The sequence below is a fragment of the Herpailurus yagouaroundi genome, unplaced genomic scaffold (genome assembly GCF_014898765.1).
Source record: "Herpailurus yagouaroundi ecotype Mexico unplaced genomic scaffold, PumYag 28, whole genome shotgun sequence".
Lineage (NCBI taxonomy): Eukaryota > Metazoa > Chordata > Mammalia > Carnivora > Felidae > Herpailurus > Herpailurus yagouaroundi.
In genome coordinates this window covers 163435249-163459266 of record NW_024412376.1, presented here as the reverse complement: position 1 = coordinate 163459266, position 24018 = coordinate 163435249, and the positions used below count along the sequence as shown (strand labels likewise).

The following is a 24018-nucleotide window of genomic DNA, read 5'->3' as shown; positions in this document are numbered from 1 at the left end:
TCTCGATAATCATTGTTCTGAGACCAGGACTGATGAGAGGCGATAGCACCGAACCAGTCAGAATAGACTAGCTTGTGTGGCAGTAACAAATATCCCCCAAATCTCAGTGGCTTCAAACAGCAAAGACCTACACATAGCACACATCCATCACGGGTGGACTGCCGTGCTGCTACATGTCTCCTCTCTGGGACCCAGACTGACGAAGTAGCCTATAGCTGAATCATTACCAGTCACTGTGGCAACCGCCCAGTGGGTTAAAAGTGGTTGGAAAGAGGAAATCACCTATTGTGGCAATGTAATTTCCTGCTTAAGCCGTATTGAATTACTTGCTCTTCTTGGGAGGTGACCAGATTTCTTTGATGCCTTTGGGACTTGGCAAAAAAGACCTTAGCAACAACCTATAGGACATGGAACTAATTCGTCAAGAGGTATAGACATAAAGCATAATACAAGAAAGCAGGTCCACCATTACATTCTGGTTGCGACCTCAAAGAGTGGGAAGTAGGTGAGAGTGGGGAAATTCTATCAAAAGAGATGTGGAGGAGGCTAGTGAGTAAAACTTGGGCTTATTTGATTTTGGTCTCCGATAGAGTAGGACTGTCCAAAGGTGATTTTCACATACTCTCCTCTGTTAGGTGTGGCTGTGATCAAAGCCTGCCCATTTCCCCCACAAAGAAGGAGGAATTTCTCTTCTGAATGGTTAGAATCTGAGTCACTGATGGGGCCACTATTACTAATGGCTGGAGCTGCTGTGCTTGGCGTCCTTGAATTGGATGGTGCCAAGGTCAAAATTTGAGAAGAGTCGAGGGTCTTGCTAAGACCCTAATCCTGGTCTTCTTGCTTCAACTTGAGCTTCTCACAGGGCTCTGCACTGGGGCTTTGGTGTTGATAGGGACGCTTGTTCACTGATGCCTATTTTGCTATTGTTTCATGAGCTCCTTTAAGAACCTGTTATAATGGGGTTTGGGGACATGGCGAAGGGCTGTCAGCACAACAGGGTTCAGGTATTTCTCACCCTGCCCAGAACATCATCTGAGAGCGCCCCACTCTCACCTTTAATTGTTAAGAGTTGGCTAAATGTGACCTGTGAAATGAATTTCTATTAGGAAATGCCATTAAGTATAGAACATGGTTGTTCAAACAGCTTCCAAGAATTAGGACAATACAAAATGGTGGCCTTGACGCCTGGGAAGAGTCTGCGTGTAATGTGTCACTCTTGCTGCGGAGAGGAAAGGATTAGAAAGTGTCTGTTTGGGGAATGTGGAATCAACACGAGGTACAGAGACATTGAGAGGGAAATCCATTAATCATGTTTGTCCGTGCTTACCCAGGAAGAAAAAGCTGTGTGTGTTTTGTTGACAGTCAGTAATTAAACACGAGAGAGGCCTCATCATGATTTCATGCTCCCGGTAGGAAGAGGAAATGGTGAGAGACACAGCGCATGGGCTGAATCATCAGAGTGATAGGCATTTGCTAAACGTGGCCAGAGCTGGGCGCCGAGGTGGGAGCGTCTGCACTCCTTCCACATCCATTGAGAACCTGCTGAAAGGCAGTTCGGTGCTGGGGGCCGGCAGAGCACAGCCCGCCCTGATGGATTCAGAACCTGGCGTGGGAAAGAGGGTTTGGGACAAGATACTGTAATATCTGCCAGTGAACAGGAAGGGATTCACACCATCCAGCTTTGGCTTTACTATTACTCTAAATATGCACCATTTTTACTCACTGGCACAAGAAGCCTACGAGGTATTTCCATGGAGGCAAGGAAACCCTGTTGCCACCACCCGTCTCCAGCTTGTCCTATCATGCCCAGATTGCAAATCACGATCCTCCTGCAAATTCTTGCTTCGGTGCAAATTTCTCTGATCAGATTGCTTGCTCAGCAGTATTGGGCTGGGCTACTCCTTGGGAATGGGTGTTTGCATGAGGGAGAAGGGAAAAGTCTTTTGGAACTTGGAACTCAGGGGAGATGGCTCTGAGGGGGCGGGTAGGGACTGCATACTCCACTGGGTGGAGGGTGGAGAAGGGCAGCCCCTGGGAGTGCACTGGAGGGTGGAGAGAAAAATACCCAGGAAGTACAGTGGGGCCAGACGGCAGGCAGGAGGATGCCCAAAGCAAGCCTCACCCACCCCACCCCACTTAGCGTTGGGCTTGCTCTCATCTCATTCATTCCAAAATTACTGATTACCTCTTATGAGCCAGCAGAGTTGGGCCTGGAATATGGAGGCTGAGACACAGACACAGCCATGAATAGGTCTTGGCCTGTCTCGGCTTGAAGGAGGATGAGCCATGGGCAAAAGTCGCCTTACTGTGCAATTAATGGCCGTCAGAGCCAAGGGAAAGTGAAAGTGCGTGAGCAAGCATGTGGAAAAGGTCACGTCTGGCTCGGGTTAGTCAGTGTGGTCAGGAGACCAGAAGCCATCGTGGAAGGGGTGGAATTGACCCCGGAGAGGCATGTATTTTGATGTGCGGGTGTGGGAGTTGAAAGGCATCCCAGGCAGGGACAACAGGGTGGGCAAAAGCAGGGAGGCGGGAAATCCAGAAGTCTGTGCTTTAGAGCACATGGTTTATCAGCACCCGCACATGTGCTGTATAGAGGTTTGAGCTGTGTAATTTGAAATTTTAAGAGTTTTTTTGCTCTAGGTGGAAAACTTTCTGTATTTTTTCTCTAATAAACGGATTGCACCTTTATAGTGTAAAATAATGATGGTGATGATGAGAGTAATAACGATAATAATACAAATTGGGATCGAGTTTGATTTTATTGGGAGTCAAGTAAACACATTACCAACTTGGTGTCCTTCCCCCTCCTGTCTCTGTTTCCAATTCAACTAGAGCCTTTTGGCTCTAAGAGGAACACGGCCCCTCCCCACCCAACCCCGAACAAGAACAATGTCGCAAGAAGGAATGCCCAAGAAATAGTTTATTCTGAACAAGAAACAACATCAACTTAAACACAGCCAGGAAATCTGGTGTCTCTTGGGCTTACTTCTAGCTCCTGCCCCCTAATTCATGAACTCAGCCCAGCAAGAAATCCTAAGTGCTGCCCGGGTCACAGTGAGGAGAGAAGCAGCCCTGCGATTGCCTGGAGGGAACAGGACAGTGCCGGTGGGGGACGGAGAACGACGAGTGCGCAAGACAAGCAGACTGACGTGGGCAACGGAATCGAGGAGTAGGCTTGGCTGAAAGGAGGACTCTTAGGAGCGTCTCCTTTTTGAAGGTTAAAGACAGAAAACCACACCCTCCGTTAAAACGTCTCTTAAGATTTCGGAGAGATGGCACGGACGGCCCCGAGGGTGGACTGATGATGTAAAAAGTAAAAACCGGAAGTTGGAAGGAAAACTAAAACCACAGCGGAGCGTCGACAGGGATGGACGGAGTTCCAAGACTCCAGGAAGAAAAGCTCAAGGAAGCCAAACCACCGGACTCGTTTCTGCGGAAAGTGACCTGCCAAACGAGTGACGTAGGGAAGTCTCTGCAAACGATGACGGTGACGCGGGCACAAAGTGCCTACCATGCAGTGGGTGCCCTGTGCTGGGCACGGGACACGCAGAATGCCACCGACTCCCGTAACCACCCTGCAAGGCTGGCTTCATCACCGCCGCTCTGAAACAAGGAAACGACACCGAATCGATTATGCCGTTTGCCTAAGGTCTTCCGGTTGGTAAACAGCAGGGCTGGGTTCCGAGCACGAGCCTGACGCCACACCGAAGCTCAGTCCCCGGCGCTATGGCGTCTCCCCATCCAGAGGGCAGAGCGCTGCCCGCACAGGTCCCACCGCCGTTTGTTCCTTGTGCGACTCCACTGTCCACCAAGACTCAACTTCTTGGTGACCCACGCTTCTTTGTTCCTCAATACAGAGCCACCTCATCCGTGGCACTTGGGGACCCTCTTTAGGACAATGCTGAGGAGGCCACTTCCCACCCTTCACAGGAAAGACGCCCAGAAAGGGGACGGGGACTCACAATTTGGCGGTGGGACTGGGTTTGGGAGGAACTCTCAAAATGGTGGTCAGTGACTTGACCTTCTGAAGGGCATCCACCTGCCACGCCAGTGCGGGGTGTGGGGGGGGGCGGCTGCTGGGATTACAGGTGGGAGGCGGTCTTCTGTGAAGAAGGGCAGACATGCACCTGTAGCATCAGGACCTAGGGGACCAGGCTGGTGCGCGGCCACGCCACCTTAGAGGGTCAGAAAGACTGGCCTCCCAGAGGCGGCAAATGAAGACACTTCCGGTTTTGCTCCAGGATGTGGGAATCGTGGGAATGGAGGGGGTGCCTAGTTGCCTTGCGGGATGGGAGTGGACTTCAAATATCAAGGTTCTATTTTGCCTGTGTAAACAATTTCATAAATGTCACAGATTTTGCATGTCTCCTACCTATTTGGTTTCTCCCAATAACCTTGTAGAAGTGGGACAGACAGCTGTTTTAACCCCTTTGGCAGATGCAGAAAACTGAGGCACAGGAAGGGCAAGGTTGTCCGAAGTCACGCAGAGAATCCGTCAGGCAGCTGCGACCAGAACCCGGGCTTCCCAGCTCCAAGCCCAGGGTTGTCTCTGCATCTGGTGTTACCAGGAGTGAGATAGGGACCATCGTGGCACAGAGAGGGGCTTCCGGTGGGCAGGACGGGAATGCGCACAGTCCCGTCAGGCGGCCGCAGGCGGTGGCTTAGCTGCTGCAGCCCCGGGAGCAGGCGTGGCCCAGGATGTTGTTGTTGCAGCCGTCCTGGAGCTTGCCCTGGGTCTGGCTCCCAGCTCGGCCCTCTGTGTCCAAGAGCTGGCTGGTCTGCCCCTGCTGCCTCCTCAGCCTGCAAATAAACACAGCACAGACCTGAGTGGGTGGCATAGAACGGAGGGTGGCGGGAGGTCCGGGAGACGCGTTTGGACAAACAGGGCAACTGGGAAGCCCTCGCCCACGCCGTCCCCTGGCTTGGGAGGCACGGCTGCTACGGGCCCAGAGTGTGGCGCCCTGGAGCCCAGGCGGGCCTGGGATCGAAGCCTGGGTCGGGTGCACTCCGGTGAGATACTTAACACACAGAGCCTCGGTTACCCCATCTCCGGAAAATGGGGATGATGATTCCTTCCTTAGGACTCCCTGCGAAGTCTGCGGGAGATCATGGATGCGATTTGCAAAGCTCACACCGTCGGTGTTGGTGATGAGCCCCCGCGCATCATTCATTCACGCTGTGATCGAATGCCCACCGATGTACCAGCCACCATGCAGGGGAGCAGGGGAGACCCTGGCCAGCAAAGTAGTCCTCTTGTCTGTCCTCACGGAGTTTACCATCTAAACGGGCAATGGCCACTAATCAACTTATACCCCAAATACATATCCAAACAGATGAGCACCCGGCCTTACAAAATGGCCCACGACAAACTGTTAAGGGGGCGTGAGTCTCAGCCCTGCATTTCTTCACAGCTGGCCACCTGGTCGCCCCCCACAGCATCTAAGACGTCAACATCCTTCTCTTTGTGACCTGCAAGTTCACGTTCACGCATGATCCTAGAACTGTCACCGCGTGCATGGTGCAGGCAAAAAATAAAATGGGGACCTTCAGGGAGGGAGGGAGGGAGGGAGAAGTCTGAGACCAGGAAGAACACAGCTCTCAGCACTTGCTAGTCGGGCACCGTGGGTCAAGCTGCTGTCTTCTTCTGGGCCTCGGTTTCCCTCTGTAAACCTGGGATTATCCCAGTCACTTGGCAGGAGGCTAAGGGAATCAGCATGTGTGTGAAATATCCACTATGGGGCTGGAAATCATAATATTGCCACAATTCTCTCTTTAAAGTTTTTAAAATTTTTATTTAAAAAATATTTTTTTAATTTTTTTTTTTTTTTTTTTTTTTTTTTTTTTTTTTTTTTTTTGAGAGTGAGAGAGACAGAGTGCAAGCAGGGGAGGGGCAGAGAAAGAGGGAGACACAGAATCCGAAGCAGGCTCCAGGCTCCGAGCTGTCGGCACAGAGCCCGATGCGGGGCTCGAACTCGTGAACCACGAGTTCATGACCTGAGCCAAAGTCAGTCGCTCAACCGACTGAGCCACACTGGTACCCCTAGATTTTTAAAAAATGTTTATTTATTTTTGAGAGAGAGAGAGAGAGACAGAGACAGAGTGTGAGTGGGGGAGGGGCAGAGAGAGAGACACACACAGAATCCGAAGCACGCTCCAGGCTCTGAGCTGTCAGCACAGAGCCCGATGTGGGGCTCGGACTCCCGAACTGCGAGTTCATGACCTGAGCTGAAGTCGGACACTTAACTGACTGAGCCCCCCAGGTGCCCCATATTGCCACAATTCTCCTTGTTCTGAAGGACGCAGGTTTCAGACTGAATTTACTTTTTAACATTAGTAGCTTCTGTCCAGCAGAGTGTGGACCTATGAAAGATGTAAACGACAGCCACTTCACTCGGCAAACATGCACGTGACTACAACACAGTCATGGCCTTGACAGGTCACAGTGTGTGTGTGTGTGTGTGTGTGTGTGTGTGTGTGTATGTGTGTGTGTGAGTGCGTGTGCACGCTTGGTGGGGTCTTCTAGTGTCTGCAACAATGTGAGGGCTGGAGTGAGCTCTTCAGGTAATGCTGAAGTACCAGCAACAACACAGTATTTTTAAGACGGGAAACTTGGTGGCCACTGCCTCCTATCCTTGGGCCACCCGCAGGGCCGAGGAGCAGGTGTGCGGTCCCTGTGCCCCTGTGGCTCACAGCTGTCCAGCTAGCACACCTGGGAAAGATGGTTAGGGCTCGCAGTCATCATCCTATTGAAGGAGGTGTCAGCACCCAGAGGGCGGCCTGGGGTCTGGAGGGAGAGTCTTTCTAGGATAAGGAGAGGGGGTGGTCAGCCTTCCTGGGCAGGGCTGGGAACTTCCCGGGAACCTTCCTCCCCTGTCCCTCCTCTTTCCTCTCCTCTGTTTTAAGAGACTCTCTCAGGCACTCCTGGAAAGAAAATCAGATAAAAACTAGGGAAAAGTCAAAAACTCAAATGGCTAAGAACCTAAATGGCAGATGCCTGCACTTCCAAAGCAGGACGTTCCTCTTTGGTTCATAACTATAATACCATGTCATTCTCTGGGTGTATCACAAGATAAACACGAATCCCATTACCACTTTCTGTTAAATGTTCAAACACAGCAGAGGTAGCATTGCTGTCTCTACACCCCTGTCCTCTAATTATAACACAAAATATAGCTTCAAAAGTTGCATAATAAAGAATGGAGCAGATGAGGGAGAGGTGGATTTGGAAATCTTGTTGGGGCAGGGAAGGTTTCCTGGAGGAGGCAGCATTTGAGCTGGGCTTTAAGGATTTGTATGGAATGGGGGTAGCGGGAGGGAGGCAGGGGTTCTGAAATGAAGGGACAGGAGTGAGGTAAGGCACAGAAATAAAACAAACAGAACACTGCTGTGTGGACCAGCATCCTCTCTGGAGCTGATGGTTTAGGCACTCTGGCCTCTTCTTTTGGCCAGAGTTGTTTCACGAGTAGAACCAGCAGCTTCAAGTCCGCCTTCTTCTGTGGAGCGTCATACATCAAATACTGTGACCGTGAGTACCGGACCCTACAGCACTAACTGAATGAAGTACGGGTCATGCGTGCCCCTGGCAACCTACCATCAGATTCATTGTGAACCAAGGTGGCCGAATCAAGGAAGAGGGACCCTTCTCTGGGCATCCCCCCATCCACCTAGAGCCTGTGGAGCTGGGATTCTACTCGAGTTCCGGGAGACACCAAAGCCTGCATTCTTCCAACTACATCTGCAATGCCCCTCACCTACCAACATTCGTCATCCATTCTCTACGCACCCAGGAAAATCCATCCATTTTCCACCCACCGATCCATATATTCATCCACTTATTTACTCATCTGCCTATTCACCTACCCCATCCGTCCATCCATCTATCCACCCTTCCATCCATCCACCCTTCCATCTGTTCATCCATCCATCCATCCATCCCCCATCCATCCATCTACCCATCCATCCATCCATCCATCCATTCATCTACCAATCCATCCATCCACCCTTCCATCTGTTCATCCATCCACCCATCCCCCATCCATCCATCCATCCATCCACTTCCATTATGTCCACCCATCTGTCCCACCCCCAACCCCACCTATTCATCCCTCCTCACCTGTTCACCCCTCACACCCTTACCGATTTACCACCCAGCCACCCACCTCCCATATACACACCCAACACCCATCCATCTGCCTCATCCATTGATCATCCCCCCCATCCACCTAATTATCTACCTAGTCATCCATCCATTTCATCCATTCACTATACACTGATCTGTTGATCTCCTGATTTACCCCCATTTCCCCATCCACCCCCCTCCCATCTATCTCCTATTCATCTACTATCCATCCACCCATCACCCTTCTGCCTATCCATTCATCCATCCACTCCCATATTTCCATTCATCATTGCCACCCACCCATCTGCTCAATACACTTCCACCTACCCATCCACCACCAACCCGTGCATCCCCCTACCCTTCCACTAGCACTGTCTGTGGCTCACAGTTGAAGGGGCTGTGGAGCAGGGCAGAGAGAAAACAGCGAACATTCACTGTGATGAAGTCTCTGCTGGAAGGAAGTGCCACAGCATAGCACCAAGGGTCTGGGCTTAGAGCCAGCCTCCATCCCTGGGGCTGCCACTTACGAGCTACGTGACTTTGGGAGGCTGGACTCCCAGGGCTATCGTTCTTCAAGACCCATGCTCTTTCCGTTGACTCCTATGCCGTCCAATCTGGACCTGGAGGGAAGAGAGCGTGGAATGATTTTTCCACGCTCTGAAGGAATTAGAATGGCTTGTGTTGCTGAAATAGGAATCCGTGAACCGAGAAAGAGATACGAAACCATATGGTTGTGGCCCTGAGAGCTCACTTCTATGACTAGCCCACAGCCCGGTTTTATCTGTAACGGGAAGAAATGAAAAAGGCTTTTACATATCCTACTAGGCAGAGCTCAAGTCTGCTGATGCAAATTGGCTGGTTATCCCTGCAATGGCAGGAACATTTAATTTTCTCAGCCAACTTATCAAATTAATTGTCAGCTTTGTGGCCAGAATTCTGAGTGACAGACACAAGTTCCCCCAACCCCCCCCCCCCCCCCGAACTCCACCATTAGATGCTAGAAGGAAGCACTCTAGGATAGCAAACCTTGCCCAAGGAAAGGAGGACACCCATTAAAATTCGTAATAAATCGGGCTGGAGGCATTTTTCAAAGGCAAAGCATCTGAGAAGAGTAAAATAAAATGATTAGCAATCAAAGTAATTTAAAATCAAGCTATATCACACAGGCTGGATGCAGTCGGCTTAATACCCAACATCCATCCAGTACGGGCTTTCCGCAGGTAAGGCCCTGCCTCTGACATGAGAGCCGGGTTTTCGTTTGTGCCATCAGCTTCGAGAAAGAAAACCATTTTAAAGCGTTTTCACACCTATTGATATCATCCCACTGGTTCTCCCTGTGTATGTTTCCTGGATTGTGTAGAAAGGTGGATGGAGAGGCAAAGGGGTGTATCGGGAGAGTGCAGGCTTAGGAGTCTCGGCAGAATTAGATCAGAGGCCAAGCTTCGCCATCACTGGCCGAGTGGCCGGGGACTTGCAACTTCTTCAAGTCTCTCTCTCTCTTCATCTGCAGCACAGGGACAGGAGAAGATGAACCACTGTGTGTCATCCGTCTGTCCCATAGCAGCTACTTTATAAAGGGCAGCTATTTAAAAACAAATTTTAATGTTTATTCACATTTGACAGAGAGAGAGAGAGAGAGAGAGAGAGAGAGAGAGAGCACAAGCAGCGGAGGGACAGAGAGAAAGGGAGACAGAATCCAAAGTAGGCTCCAGGCTCCGAGTTGCCAGCACAGAGCCTGACGTGGGGCTCGAACTCACGAGTCACGAGATCATGACCTGGGCAGAAGTCAGATGCTTAACCGACTGAGCCACCCAGGCGCCCCTAAAGGGCAGCTATTTTTGCGATGATGATGATGATGATCGTATTGTGGAGATACTCTCATTTTGCAGATCGGGAAACTGAGGATCAGGAAGTAAAAGTTAACTGCCTGTCATAGTTCTGATGGAAGTCTCCAAGCATGGAGGCCCCCAGAGATGGTTCTGTAGGCCACGTCCTGGGTGGGGAGGGGGTCAGGGCGGAAGAACTGGAGGAGTGGAGGGTACTGGGATGGGGTACACACGGAATGGCTGAGCGTCAGGACCCAGAAAGTGGCTGAAACAGGACAACGGGCTGAGTAGGACAGAATCCAGGCCCAGGAGTCACGGCGGGGTACAGAGGGGTCTACAAACCAGGGAAGACCAGGGTGTGGAACCAGAGACCGGAACCAAGTCTTCTGCCTTGTTATGTTGTCTCTCATCCACTGGAAACGGCTGTCTGTGTCTACACAATACCCGGCACACGGTCAACGTGCCGGAAGGATGGGTGGGCCAAACAAAGGAATAAATGGCCACCCTTCATTAGCAGGGTGCTTGCCCAGAGGTTGGCAGGCTCTGTGTCACCGTCAACAAGGGGGAAAGAAGGCCAATTGTAATTAAATGAAACAACAAGTGTCCTCACGGGACACAAATTGGATTGTCATTTGCAGAACTGGTGAGTCTCAGCCCTTGTGGGCAACAGTTCACCTGAGTTAACATGCATGAAGCTCTTTTTTCTTGTAGCTGAGGGAGTTGGGACAGGTTGTTATTTGTGTGTGTGTGTGAATTAAAAATTATGGCAAAATCATGTTTGACCCAGCACCTAATGGACATGGGCTGATAATTCTGTATATAATGAATTACATTAGCCAGCACTGGTGTGGCGTGCACGGATTACGTAGCAGAGGCCGTTAAGTACTTAACACGTGTGAACTCGTCCCAACAACCACCCTAGGAAGCTGGCATTTACATCCCATTTTTCAAATGAGGACACTGGCGCCCTGGCATGAGGCCCAAGGTCACAAGGCTAGCAGGGATCAGTATTCAGACCCGGTGAGTCTGACTCCAGGACCTGTGCTCTTAGCTGTTATGTATATTGCCTCTCTGTGGTTCCTGAAAACCAGAGTTGAAGTTCCAGGGAAGTTCTGGAAGAGCCCATGCCAAACGGAACAAAGGTTATCGGGTGGGGTTGGGAGGTGGATGTGGAAAGGAAGATAAATAGTCACTGGCGTGTACTCTGCAAGAATCCCTTCTCTGGCATCCCTGGCAGAGTCCACTCTGGGCAGGACCCTGCTGCTCGCCCTGCCCGAGATTTCCCGCACGGGGAAATAGCTCAGACCCTTAGAACCTTCTCCCACCTAGAACCGAGACAAATCTGCTGTATGCCAGCTGCTCTCCTTTGGCCGTTGGTGCGCTCTCTGGAATTCTTCTCTGTCTTCAATTCTTAGGAGCCCCCGGGGCTGACCATCTCCCGTTGTCCCCCCAGATCCACTCAACCCAGCTGGGAGCCTGGGAATCTGCAGCCTAGGAATCTGGTGGGGGTGGTGCATATCGAAGGCTCCCACGCCCTTGGCTTCAGCGAGCTTAGCCAAGGGGTAGGGGGCTGCAGAGATCAGGAGCAGGGGGAGTCAAGCTGGGGTATCTGTTCCCCAGGGGCTCCCTGCACCGTCTCCTTAAGCAGCTGGGAACACTGGAAGGTCACTGTTCCAGCTGAGGTGGCCGTGTCCCCTCTTCCCCCTTCTTTCAGTGTCCAGGTGGAAACGCGGTGGCTTCCGTGTAGCCCCAATCCGCCGCACTGTGTGCGCGGTGGGACATACAGAGGGGCCTTTTCAAATAAGTCTCCTGGGAGTATTTCCTCTGGGATTCGGGCTGAAAAAACAGCTTTCCGGTCTCTGTAAGGTGTGTCTTCCTTCGGTAAAAACTCAGCGTAACTGGCTGTTCTACTTTGAAACCTCATCACTTCCTGGGAAGACAGCCTTCTCTGCAATTCTTATCTCACACATTCAATAACAGCCTTTGGCCAGAAGCGTTACAATTCTGTTTTCTCTGCCGCTGCCTGAAGCAAACGTAGGGTGTGCACCAAGGGTGTGAGATAGCAAAGTGGAGCGGATTGTCTTACTATCCTCCCCCTCTCTCCACCCCTTTGCAAGCAGATCGGCTTGGGGCAAACAGCAGGGACAGCCATCCCGTGGGGGTGATGGGGATTGAGATGTATCGGGTGTGCGTTCTCATTCGACACCTCCTCATTCAGTGCCTGCATCCACCTTCTGGAGAAGAACCAACAGCACCCCCGGTGAGGAGAAAGGGCCGTCAAGATATAGCAGCTGGTGGTAGGTCACACGCTTTTCAGACCTGAGCCCAGACTCCAGTGAAGGACCCCGCTCTTCCCGCCTTCCCAGCTCCGTGCTTCTTCCTGCCCGAGCAGATTCCTCTCTGGGTCTAGAGGTGAGGTTGATCTTTTGTGTCTGAGCAGGCTGACGGGAGAGACTTCCCGGGTCCCCACTGGCTTGGGTGCACAAGAAAGGCCTGAGCCAGCAGCCTAGTGGATGGACAGTCACCAAACGTTCTGATCTGCCCGCTTCCAGGCGCCTGGCAGGATCTCGCTTCGGGGCTCCCGGGGCTGGGCGGGCTGTGTGACTCATTCTGGCCAATGAGTGTGAGTAGAAAGTGCGACCAACAGACTGGAGCAGTGCTGTTGCCAGACCCTCTCAGAGTCTCTTTCCTCTGTCACTGTGATGCTCCAGCGATGCTGCTGCTGGCTGGGTCCTGGGTGAGGAGGATGATGGCGCTGTGGGAGGAGCGCCCCCGCCCCCCGCCCCGACCTGCCATAGACATTCGGTGCAGGTAAGAAACAAACCCTCGTTATGAGCCGCCGAGATGCGGTGTAGGCTCAGAGAGGGGATCTGGAGGTCCAGCCACCGGTCTGTTGGTGAATAATGGCCTCAGTCTGGTTCTGGGTTGCAGAGTTGCCATGGTTGGAAACCCTGTGGCTCCAGACAGGAATGAACTCTTTGACAGTTGAGGGGCCCGAGGGAGAGGTACACTTTGGGGCCGCTCACCTCCGTGCCTGGGCCATCAGCCCCGTCTGTCCGCTTATCCTCCCCACCCCCATCCATGCACGGTCGCCATGTTTCCACCTTCCCAGAGGAAGAGGAGGTCAGATGGGAAGTCAAGGGGGATCACCTGCCCTTTCTTTGTTAATCTGCCCTAGCCCTCAACACGTGCCACTCCTTCTCTCCTCTGCCGGCCTCAGTTAACTCCACCCTATCAATCCATTTTCCAAGTGGAGAGCACTGCCTTTGTTTTGCCTTTGCACAACTCGGCCGAGACAGGAGCTGACGCCTTTTTATAGACCTTACCTTCCTCCTCTTAGCTATTGATGGGTAAGGGCAGGCACTTGATGCAAGCGGTGCCAATCAGAATCCTCCTCCAGTGGCCAGACTTGATTGGTCCAGGGAATGTCACCTGACCCAAGTGGGGCCAATCAGAGCCATGTCCTGGGATTCTTGCATTTGAGATCCAGCAAGCTTTCTCCTTGGTGACTTTCCTTCAGCTTCCTCTTTTGTCTGCTTTCCTGGGTCTGGTGGTAGAGGTGGGAGGCTCGAGGTCTCCGCACTGTGTCTTCCACTGTGTGGAAAGAACGGGTTTACCGTAAAACAAAACGACCTCAATGTACAGAGGAGCAGGACTCCCTGGAAGGAGGAACGAGCGAGAGTCCCATTTCACCTAAGCCATTTGCTTTTTTATCTCCAACCCTAGCAGCCACGAGGGCCTCAAGAGAATTCACCATTTATGCTGGTGTCTGTCTTTGTGACCTCCCAGGGCCACAAGTCTTCCAGGGGAAGCAATGGCACATAAGTGTATGGTTATTAAATGTATTAAAATATCACTAATTCATTTACATGTCAAACGTCCATACTTCAGAAGTCACTACAATTTTTAGTTTGCACTCTTTGTAAAATAACTTTTCTGAGACTAATAGGCACGCTTAACATTTTGGTTAAAATTTGGGAGGAATCGGGGCGCCTGGGTGGCGCAGTCGGTTAAGCGTCCGACTTCAACCAGGTCACGATTTCGCGGTCCAGGAGTTCGAGCCCCGCGTCAGGCTCTGGGTTGATGGCTCAGAGCCTGGAGCCTGTTTCTGATTCTGTGTCTCCCTCTCTTTTTCTGCCCCTCCCCCGTGCATGCTCTGTCTCTGTCCCAAAAATAAATAAACGTTGAAAAAAAATTTTTTTTTTTTAAATTTGGGAGGAATCAAGGGTTAATGACTGCCGAGCACGGAGCCTTCACTGGTCCCTGGAAGGCGTGTATGCTCCTCACGGCTCCCTGGTGATGTACCAGCAACTGCGTGAAATATATTCCCTCAAAGTTTCGGAGACCAGACGTCTAACACCGAGGTGTCCGCAGGGGCCTGGGGTAAATCCTTCCTTGTGTCTTCGGGCTTCCAGTGTTTGCCAGCGATCCCTGGCATCCCTCAGATTGTGGCCACTTCTGTCTTCAAATGTCCCTCTCCTTAGAGAGACCTGTCATTGGATATACCTAGTCCAGTCTGACATCATCTTAACTTGCTTACTTCTGCAAAGACCCTATTTCCAAATACAGTACTGGGTGGGGGGCGGTCAGGAGTTCATCATATCCCTTTGGGGGACACAAGGCAACCAACAAAAGAGCCATTTCAGGCGGAAAACATGAGGATTTTTCATAAGGATTCTGGGGGCGGCCCAGAGCTAGAGAAAGCGGAGGGCATTAACATTAAGGACCCGCAGAGAAGTTGCCAGTTGCCTCTAAGCACTTATTTCAGACCATCTTACTGTTTGTATTCTGTTTTCATTTATTTATTTATTTATTTATTTATTTATTTATTTATTATTTTTCTGAATATGCAATTTATTGTCAAATTGGTTTCCGTACAATACCCAGTGCTCATTCCAACAGGTGCCCTCCTCCATTGTATTCTGTTTTTTACATACATTCTGAGTGACACCATTTGTTTGCTTCCCTTGGATATTTTAATTAAAGTTCTGACATTTAAAACAGTTAAAGGTAAGAGTCAGTGGAAAGAATACGAGCTTGAGAAACCCCGGACTATGTGGGATCCCAACTCTGCAAAAACACTGACTGCTGACTTCAGGCACCTGACTCCTTCTCTCTAGATGTCAACATTTACAAATCAAGGTTATGGTGAGGATTTATTTCAGATGAAATGTAACTGTACCAAGCCCAGCACATGGCATATAACAGGTTTTCAATATATTCACAAAGCGATAGTATTCTTTCATTTAATCGGCTGGCAATGAGATTCTTAGATGGCACAGAGAGAAAATTAGACCAGGATTAAAACAACAACAGTTACTTCAAAACAGACCATTAGATCCCTGTTTCTAATTTTCAAATTCATACACAGCCTCCTTTCACAAAGGACTTAATAAGGCCTATAAATATTCCCATACAAAATGGGCATATTTTACTCTGGAGAACTAATTGCAGGTGAAAGAAGATGGGACTTTAAATAATCGAAGTCTGAGGAGACCAGTGACAGCATGTGCTTCTAAGAGAAACAGGGCTGTATGGATTCAGCTATTTGTGAGGGACCGTGTGTTGCCTCTTGGCCCACTGGAAACCTGCCATGCTGTATTTTCTGGGGTCTTTCACTGGGGGGTGAATGTGTCAGGATCAGTAGCCCTTTTTAAACCAGGCTTCAGTTCCTCTTAAAGGATTTGGCACAGGGCCCCGCCTCCCGTGTGACTTCCTGATCCAGAGTTTTCATGCAACTATCAGGATTCTGCAATCCAAGCACCTGCCGGGCCCCCTTCAATTGTGGCTGAAATTCCTCCCGCTGTTCCAGGTCGCTGAGCTGATCTTCCCTGACCGTCTTCCTGGGCTTTGGAAAGGCGCCACCTTGTTTCACGGAGCAGCGATCCCGGAAAGCCTGGCCTCACCCACCACAGTCGTCTGTGCTCTTCTTCTCTGCCTCAGTGGGCAGTAAAGCCTCAAGACTCTTCTGAGATTCAGAGATGCCACGACAGTCAGAGTTAGGCTTTTATCGGTTTCTCTGACTGTGAAATGGTATGAAAAAAAATCCTATGAATGGAGCCGTGATGAGAACGGAATGAGCAGAGGGCTGCGGGTGCTCCCGCCACCCCATGGTTTAGAAAGGAGGTGCTCTCAGCTCTTTGTTGGCTCCCTGTCCTGGCTGTGCTCACCTATAAATGACGTCGGGGCCACACAGACTGGACCGAAGACTAGAGAGAACCAAAATGCACTGGCCTTGACTTTGGAAGGCGGGGTCCTTGAAGTTCACCTCTTCCTAGCAAAGGGGGTAGAGGACATGCCAGTGGTGAAGGTGAAGGTTCCTCCTTTACTGATTAATTCACGAGATGCAGATATAACCTTTTCCTGCCTTCCCCATGGGGAAGAGATCAGAGGGGAGTCAAAGTCCTCTGCAAATGGCACAGACCTTGTAAAGTCAAGGCCAGCCCTTGATGCGGAGGCCGAGGGGCAGAGAGGCCGGGACCCGCCCCGCCCCACTTGCCCCCCATGCTCACAGCCCCGAGGGCAGCAGGACCAGGGCCTGCCCCGTTCATCCAGGTCCCAAGCCTGAAGTGAATCGTAACTTCACGCTGCTTAGCCTCCATTCCCCCAGCAGTTCCAGGCCGCAATAGAGGGTCCCTATCTCACTGCCTGGGGTCTCCAGGGAGCCCCCCCTCCCCGAGGAAGATGAGGCCACCAAACTTTAATCATGTTCTGATTATTCATCTGTCATTGTTCCAGGCCTCCCCCCTTCGTCCTCAGCCGAGCCTGCAGTGGCTCGCTGTTGTGTTTTCTCAGGATGGGGAAGCAGGACAGACCGCCGTCACGTTAACTTGTACCATCTTGCACCTGGAACGTGTCCGGATTCACCAACACACGCCATCTACAGAGCTAGTGGAAACTCCTTGTTCCACATTAAATGTGCAGGGCGATGGACCGTTTTGCATTTCGATTTAGTGCTTGGACCCCGGAGCCCGATTACCTCCATGGAACCCCAGCCCTCTTAGTCATGTGCCCTCAACTCACGTTTCGTCTGCCCCTCTTCCCCTGTTACATGGGGGAGTAAAAGCGCCTGGCCCACAGGATGGATGTACTGACTGCATCGCATGGCGCAGGTGCCCAATAAAAAGGTGTCGCTACACGCGAGCCGCTGCACCGCCTGGACGCGCTGGAGGCACACCTCAAAGACGCCGCTTAGGGAAAGTACCCCCTCCCTTCAGGTCCTCAATCCACCTGAGCGTGAGCCCCACGAGAACAGGGCCTTGCTCCCGGCTATGCCCGCTTGTATCCAACCCCCGGGAGATGCTGAGTAAACCTCTCCCGGACAGCTGGATGAACACACACGCAGCAGAAAGAGCCCAGGGTCTGGGGTTGGAAGATCAGATTTCAAATCCTTCATATCCCAGTTCAGACCTGCAGACGTTGGGAACGCTAATATGCCCCTCAGGAAAAGTGTGGCAAGTAAGGAGTAAGCAGTGACCCCCAACTGGGGGCAACTGGTCTGCTGGGGAACATCAGCCCGTGTCTGGGGTCAGTTTTGGTCGTGCTACTGGTGTCTAATGGGCAGAGGCCACGAAAGCTGGCAGGGCAGTCCCCACGTCAAACAACTGACGTCAGTAGTCATCAGACGTTGACAGGGCCGAGGCTGACAAATCTGGATTAAAGGAACATGATCTGAAACCATAAAGTCCTACAGCAACGTCACTGACCATCGTTAACAGTATTAACAAGTACCACACATGCAGTAGCCCACATCTTTTAAATACAACATTTTTAGGGCCTCCAGACGTGGCTTTAATGTGATTTTTAAAATGCTGATTTCTTTACAAGATGACACAGATAGATAGGCAATTCAGCTCCTGAAACTCCTTTCTCACCAGGGGCTCCTTATTCTGCAAACCTCCGCCAAATGCTATTGAAAAGACCTTCTGGAAAGACTGCGCTCGAATCTCTGGCCAGAAATAGGAGGACAGGACCCACGGTGCCATTTCTCAAACTAATGGGAGCCTCAGCTGCCCAGGCCTTCGCATCCCTGGACCAGTCCCTGAAACAGATGCTCCACCTGGCTCGGCGGCCTCTTGCCAGTTGAGGTCTCAGCTCAGCAATAAAGTTGTGTTTCTAGAATATTAGGCAGTGCTAATTTGAATTTTGCCCTCTCTTTACAAACTGAGGCCCAGAGAGGTCAGGCCCAGGGGCACGTCCTCCGCATCCCCACGGTGGCCTGTGCTAGCTACGAGCAGGCAAGGACACAGGGCCCGCTGGACCCACTTTGGTGTTTCAGGGTCCAGGCCGAGATTAGGGCACATCTGTTAAAGGACTGAGTGCGAATCTCCTCCAGGAGCTGGCTGATGCCCCCGGGTGCTGCCTGCTGAGGACAGCTTCCTCATCGCATGGGGGGAGGGGAACTTTTGTCTGCTCAAGAGCTCGTTCTAGCTGACGAAGCACACGTCCAGGCAGCCGTGCAGGGGTGAGGCCCCCGGGAGCGCCCTTAAGCCCGTGAGGGCTCGGAGATGCAGGTCACCAACCCCAGAGCAAGGGAGACAGACGGCTGGGAAGGTCTGCAGTTTTAGATCGGGATTCTTGTGGCCAGCTCAGAACCAACCAGAAGAGGCCCAGTGTGGGCACGCTTGGTCTTTCTTAGCAGAAGTTCTCAAAGTACGGATCAGCATGACACCAAGAACATGTTAAAACGCAGATCGCCAGGCCTATTATTCTCTCAGCTTCTGGCTCAGAGGGCACTGTATCCGTTCCCTAAGGCAGCTGTAACACATCGCCAGCGTCTGTGGGGAGCGTCTGGTCCAGGCCCCTCCCCTGGCTTCTGGAGGCTGCTGGCGAACTTTGTGCCCTTCTCCCTGTGTCTGTGCCTCGTCTTATCAGGACACCAGTCCTATTGGATGATGGGCCCCTTACTCTGACATGACCTCATCTCAGCTGACCACATCTGCAACAACCCTAGGTCCAAATGAGGCCACGTTCTAGGATACTGGGGCTAGAACTCCAACATATCTTTTTGCGGGGTGCAATTCAACACATAACAGGTGTGGCAACCCTACATGCTAATACCCCCTACCCCCGGCTGGGGGATTTAAAAAAAATTTTTTTTTAATGTTTTTTTTGAGAGAAAGAGCATGAGCAGAGGAGGGGCAGAGAGAGAGGGAGACACAGAAGCAGGCTCCAGGCCCTGAGCTGTCAGCACAGAGCCCGACGTAGGGCTCGAACTCACAAACCATGAGATCAGGACCTGAGCCCAAGTCAGATGCTTCACCGACCCCCCCCAGCAGGGAGATTCTGATGTGACCACGCGCTCCCTGCTGATTCCCTTTGCAGCCCAATGCACAGCAGCAGCCTGGCCCAGTGTGCTGTGAGCGGATGGCCCGGTCTGCCGACAAGGAAAGCGACAGCCGCTAGCCGCTGGAGGCTGCCGGGGTCGGTGAGGCCCCAGGGAATGTGACGGGGAGCCTGGCTCAGCATCTCCGGGTCCCCTACCCAGTCAGGCCACTGGCCACTGGCTGATGTCAGATAGGAAGATCCTATGTGCCAACATGGCAGGTGCTTTCAACATGGGGTTGCAGAATGGGGTGGGCGACAGACAGGTCCCATTTTTTTCTCTTGGTTTAGAAGGAAGACTCTTGGCTTGGGGCACACCGTGCTCGCGAATGGAGACATTGTACAGATGAGAAACTGCAGCAGAGAGGGTGGCGGTGGATGCCACGTGGTCCCCTTCCCACGTTCATCGTGGAGCAGGGATGCGGCTGGACCCGGAGGAGCCCACGCGGTGCTCAGACAGCATCCCGGGGTACGCAGCCGGGCCCTTCATCTGGATACTTGCGCATGGCAGGTGGGAGCTAGCCTGGCAGAGCCTTCGGGGCCTGGGGAGGGAGAGGGTGGGCAGCCCAGGTGAGCAGGGAGGCAGGGATGCAGCCACCCCTGAGGCCAGCCATCTACTTTCCTGTCTCCTGCTTCTGCACATGCCCATCCGCCCCCCCACCCCCCGCCCCGTCTGGAAAATGACTCTGTTCTCTCTCTTTGCTTTGCCAACTCCTGTCAGCCGCGCCAGCCTCCCTTTAAATGCATGACCACAGATCTCTGAGGGGTCTTCTGCATGGCCGGGCGACTTCCCCCATCAATTCACTTTTCCCCGTGAGAAAGAACATCTTACTGGTCAAAGCCACTATAGGGTGGTGGTTCTGCTAAGAGCAGCCAGATGCGACCCGTAAATAACCCAAGGAGGGGTATCTCATTTTCATGTTCATTTAAAAGGAAATGATCTGGGTTCTTTGGATTCCAGATGAAGCGTCTCCCAGCACACGGGACAGTGCGGCCGCCACGGCTGCCTATTCGGGTCCGTCACCGCTCAGCCTTTTCACAGGCTCACGTCTGCCATCGGGTGCTCTCTGAGGACTCCTCAGTCCATGCTTGAGTGGAGGAAGGGTCCAGAACGAGGCTGCCTGGAGCCCCGGTCCAATGTGCTCGAGCTGGTGTGAGCAGAAGTTCCTGGGGCCAGAGTTCTAGGCCGGGGAAGGGACCCTGCGCCCCAGAGGCGGCGGGACCGCAGGGAAAGGGTGGTGAGCTCGGAAAGCACCCACACGTTGGCTGCCACCTTCCCCAGGTCTGACGGACTGTGGTCACGGAGGCCCTTCGCGTCCTGCTGGCCAGAACGGGGGACTGGACAGACATGGGCCCCCAGTGGCGAGGCCTGCTCTTCTGGCCTGGTGTGCCCGCCTGGGCTGACCTGGGCACCTGGCCGCTAGTCGGAGAGCTGTGGCCGCCCGGGACAAATGTCGGGTTGCTGCTCCTTCGCCCGTCCCAGTGCCCCGTGCAGGATGGGGCCCTGCCCTGCCCAGCGGCCCACCGGCTGGAACCCACGCAATCCTGGACGGAGTCCCTCACCTTCCACTGACACCGTGATGTCCCGGGAGATCAAACTTCTTCACCAGCTGTGTCCCTTCGTTTTGCCTTTCTGTGTACCATCCGCACTCCTGGGGCCCCATGCCCTTCCCCTCCCCCCTGCCTCAGGACTCAGCGGGGCATGGCAGCTTGGGAAGCTTCCCCGACGCCCGGCTGAGCCTGGCACCTGGTGTGAGAGCCGCTGCCTGGGCTGCCCTCTGGCACACATTCCTGCTGCTGTCACCTGCTGGGAGCAAACGTGGCGCCGTCCTGTGATGTCCAGGGCTCAAGCTGGCACTTCCCCACCTGGCTCTCCCGGAGCGTGGGAAGCGCGTCCCTTAGGCTCTGCAAGCCCAAGGCCTCGTTCGGTGTCGGTCACATGGAACGGGTCTGCGTCCAGTCCCACGTGTGGGGCTTCAGTCCCCACCCCACGAGCCCACTCCTGCCCAAATCCTGCTTTAATCAGTCCCAGTTGGATGAGCTCCTGACAGCATCCTGCTGGGATCGAGCCTGAGCCGTCTGCGTCCTTTGCTGACCGGCCCCGGTCATGCCGCCAGCTCAGAACCCACCCGAGCCCCTCCTAACCTGGTGTCGTCCCGGCTCCCGCCAGCCCGTGATGCCAGAGTCCCCGTCCGGCCCACACCAGCTCACCCCATTGAATAATAAATAACGGTAACGGTAATCTTTGCATGAGGACTCCGACCTTGTCAGGCATCGTATCCACAATCTCCTCTAATGTGCCAACAACCACACCGCAAGGAGGGATTTCCATTTTGTCAGTGCTGACGATGAGGCTCAGTGAGGTGTAGACTTGCCTCAGTTTACTCTGGAGGTGGCAGGCCCGGGGCGATTTCCATCCAGAGCTCGGGCACCGAACCGTCGGAGAGCCTGCGCCCTCTGCACCAGCCTCCCTGTGTGCCAGCTCAGCATGCTAACCCCCACCCCCTTCCCGCGAAGACCCCGGGGCCCAGACAGGTGAAGTTGGCGCCCGGCTCGCACGGCGGAGGCGGGATTAGAACTCGGGGCCACCTGCTGCTTCCCTTCCAGCACCATGGCTGGCTTCGCTGGGCTCCAGGGACCACCGTTCTCCGGGGAGCCCTCGTGCCATCTGGGAGGGCTCTGCCCAGCAGCTGCCGGAGGGGGACTTACTTCTCTCTGTTGAATATGATGAATTCCTTCCGCACGGTCTCCAAGCACTGCTGCAGGTGTCCGTTCTGTCAAAGAGCAGAGAGGTGAGAGTAAATGACGGGGCACCATCCAGGGAGCCACACGACAAAGGCCGTGATGACCAGAGCTTGACCTCAATGGGGCTGCAGATGCCGGGGGCGGGGCACGAGCGATGTGCCTGGAGGGGACCTGACCGTATGGGCGGCTGTGCCGAAGGGAACCCGGTCGATGAGGATGTTCGTCTCGACCTAAGTCTGCAGCCATTACACCCAACCTGAAAGTCAGGTTAGAATGGAATATGGGTGGAAAATCACGAAGTGGCTTCCTAATCGCTTGAATGTTCATGAGACCTGATGAAGAAGTGGGATGGCGGGCGGAGCAGAGAATCTCAAGAACGTCCTGCCAAGGTGCCCATCCTCTTTGACAACAGATGCCAGACAGCTCTGTGCTCACAGGGGCGCTATTCCTGGTGCCCTAGATGCTGAGCTGTGAGCACAGAGCCCGACGCGGGGCTCGAACCCACCAACCGTGAGGTCAAGACCTGAGCCAAAGTTGGACGCATGACCGACTGAGCCACCCAGGCGCCCGATCTTTCCGTTTTGTGCTATGAAAAGCCACCCAATCGCGGAGGCATCTTAGTGACTGCAAGTGGGGGCATCTGGAGAGGCGAAGTGAGTTGCCTCCGTTAGGCTAAACAGCAGCCCCTCCCTCCTTTAGGCTCCCTGGACCCTGCGATTCCTGCCCCCGGGGGATCCGCTCACCAGAGGACAGCTGTCCTTTGTGCCGTCTTTGGACCTGTTCTTTGCCAGCCTCTTCTTCTTTTTGTGAAGTGGCCTGGATTCAAGGATCATTTCTTCAAGTTCAAATGTGGGGTCACAATTCAATCTCCCCTTCTGAGAGGAAGCGGAAAAGCAAACACGGTCTGTGTTGGTTGCACCCACCACTGGATTGTGTTCATTCATTCATTCATTCAGTCGATCGTTCATTCAACAAGTAATGGCTAACTACCACTGTGGGGTGTGCTGCTTCCGTTTTATTTCTGGGGAAGAGAAGCGACACCTTCTCGCGGCAGACATGGTTCATTTATCCCCATGTCTCCTCCCCCGGCCCTGTTAACATCCACACTCCTCCTCAGCCTCCTTCCCACGAAGCTTCGTGTTTTGCCAGGGCCCAGTTCAGTCTCCCAATCTGATGCTATTCACTTATCACACACACATCTTCATGTCAGGACTACCTCTTCTATAAATATAATTTTTAATAATTTAATTTTAAAATGCTATTTCTGGCCCATATCTGCCCAATTCCCCAAGCTGGCTCCCTCCTGCCCCTCCGCTGGAGCCAGGCGGGGCTCCGCCCACTTGGGTCAGGAGGAGTTTTGTGCCCCTGACTTCTGGGCCGTGGACCCAAGATCCAGCTGGTGGCTGTCGCTCAGGACGCCAGTCCCATCAGGCAATACAGCCTAGTGGTTATATCATCCACAGTCTGGAGGTGCACGGGGACTTCTCCCCAAAAAGCCGCTCGGATTTTAGGCCCGTCTTTCCTGGCCTGATTTATCTGCCATCCGTTCGTTCGTTCATTCTTTCATTCATTCATTCTAATGCAGGCTCTGGATACAGATCCCTGAGGTTAATTTCTCACTGAGTAAACGTGGGTAAGTTCCTCAACATGAGAATACTTCTAGTAAGACCACTCCCCTGTTATGGAGTCTGTATGAGATAATGCTTGCGAAACTTTAGGCCGGTGCCTGGAACACACAGCACACTGAGTCCTGGAGGATTATGATCACTTGTTCACTTAAGACAATGACACGTTGAGAGCTTCTAGTGCCTTCTAGGGCTACCCATTGCTCTGGAGTGTGTCTCAGGCAGAGGCCAGCCGAGGCAAGTGGGCCCTGCCCTCTGAAGCTCTCGGGGGGACGGCAGAGTCACTGTAATAGAATGATATTAGCGGCCAGCGTAGACAGGCCTCTGTGTAGTGCAGGACCAGGGAGGCTGCGATTCACTCCAGGTAAGTGGCGGGGGG

General features: G+C 52.9%; 1 protein-coding gene across 6 annotated transcripts in view; it reads right to left on the bottom strand.

Moving 5' to 3' along the window:
- Positions 1–2899: 2899 nt before the first annotated feature.
- Positions 2900–24018, bottom strand: part of STK32B (serine/threonine kinase 32B) — a 393226-nt gene continuing 372107 nt past the window's right edge. For 5 of the 6 annotated variants that reach the window (XM_040488131.1, XM_040488149.1, XM_040488158.1 and 2 more), the window contains 3 exons: positions 22758–22889; positions 21979–22043; positions 2900–4800 (listed from right to left, as the gene is read on the bottom strand). In XM_040488131.1, the coding sequence (XP_040344065.1) occupies positions 4662–4800; positions 21979–22043; positions 22758–22889 (336 nt within the window). In that variant the 3' untranslated portion in view covers positions 2900–4661. Of the gene's footprint in view, positions 4801–19145; positions 19812–21978; positions 22044–22757; positions 22890–24018 lie in introns of those variants that run through there. The other variant, XM_040488140.1, reaches the window with a different exon arrangement.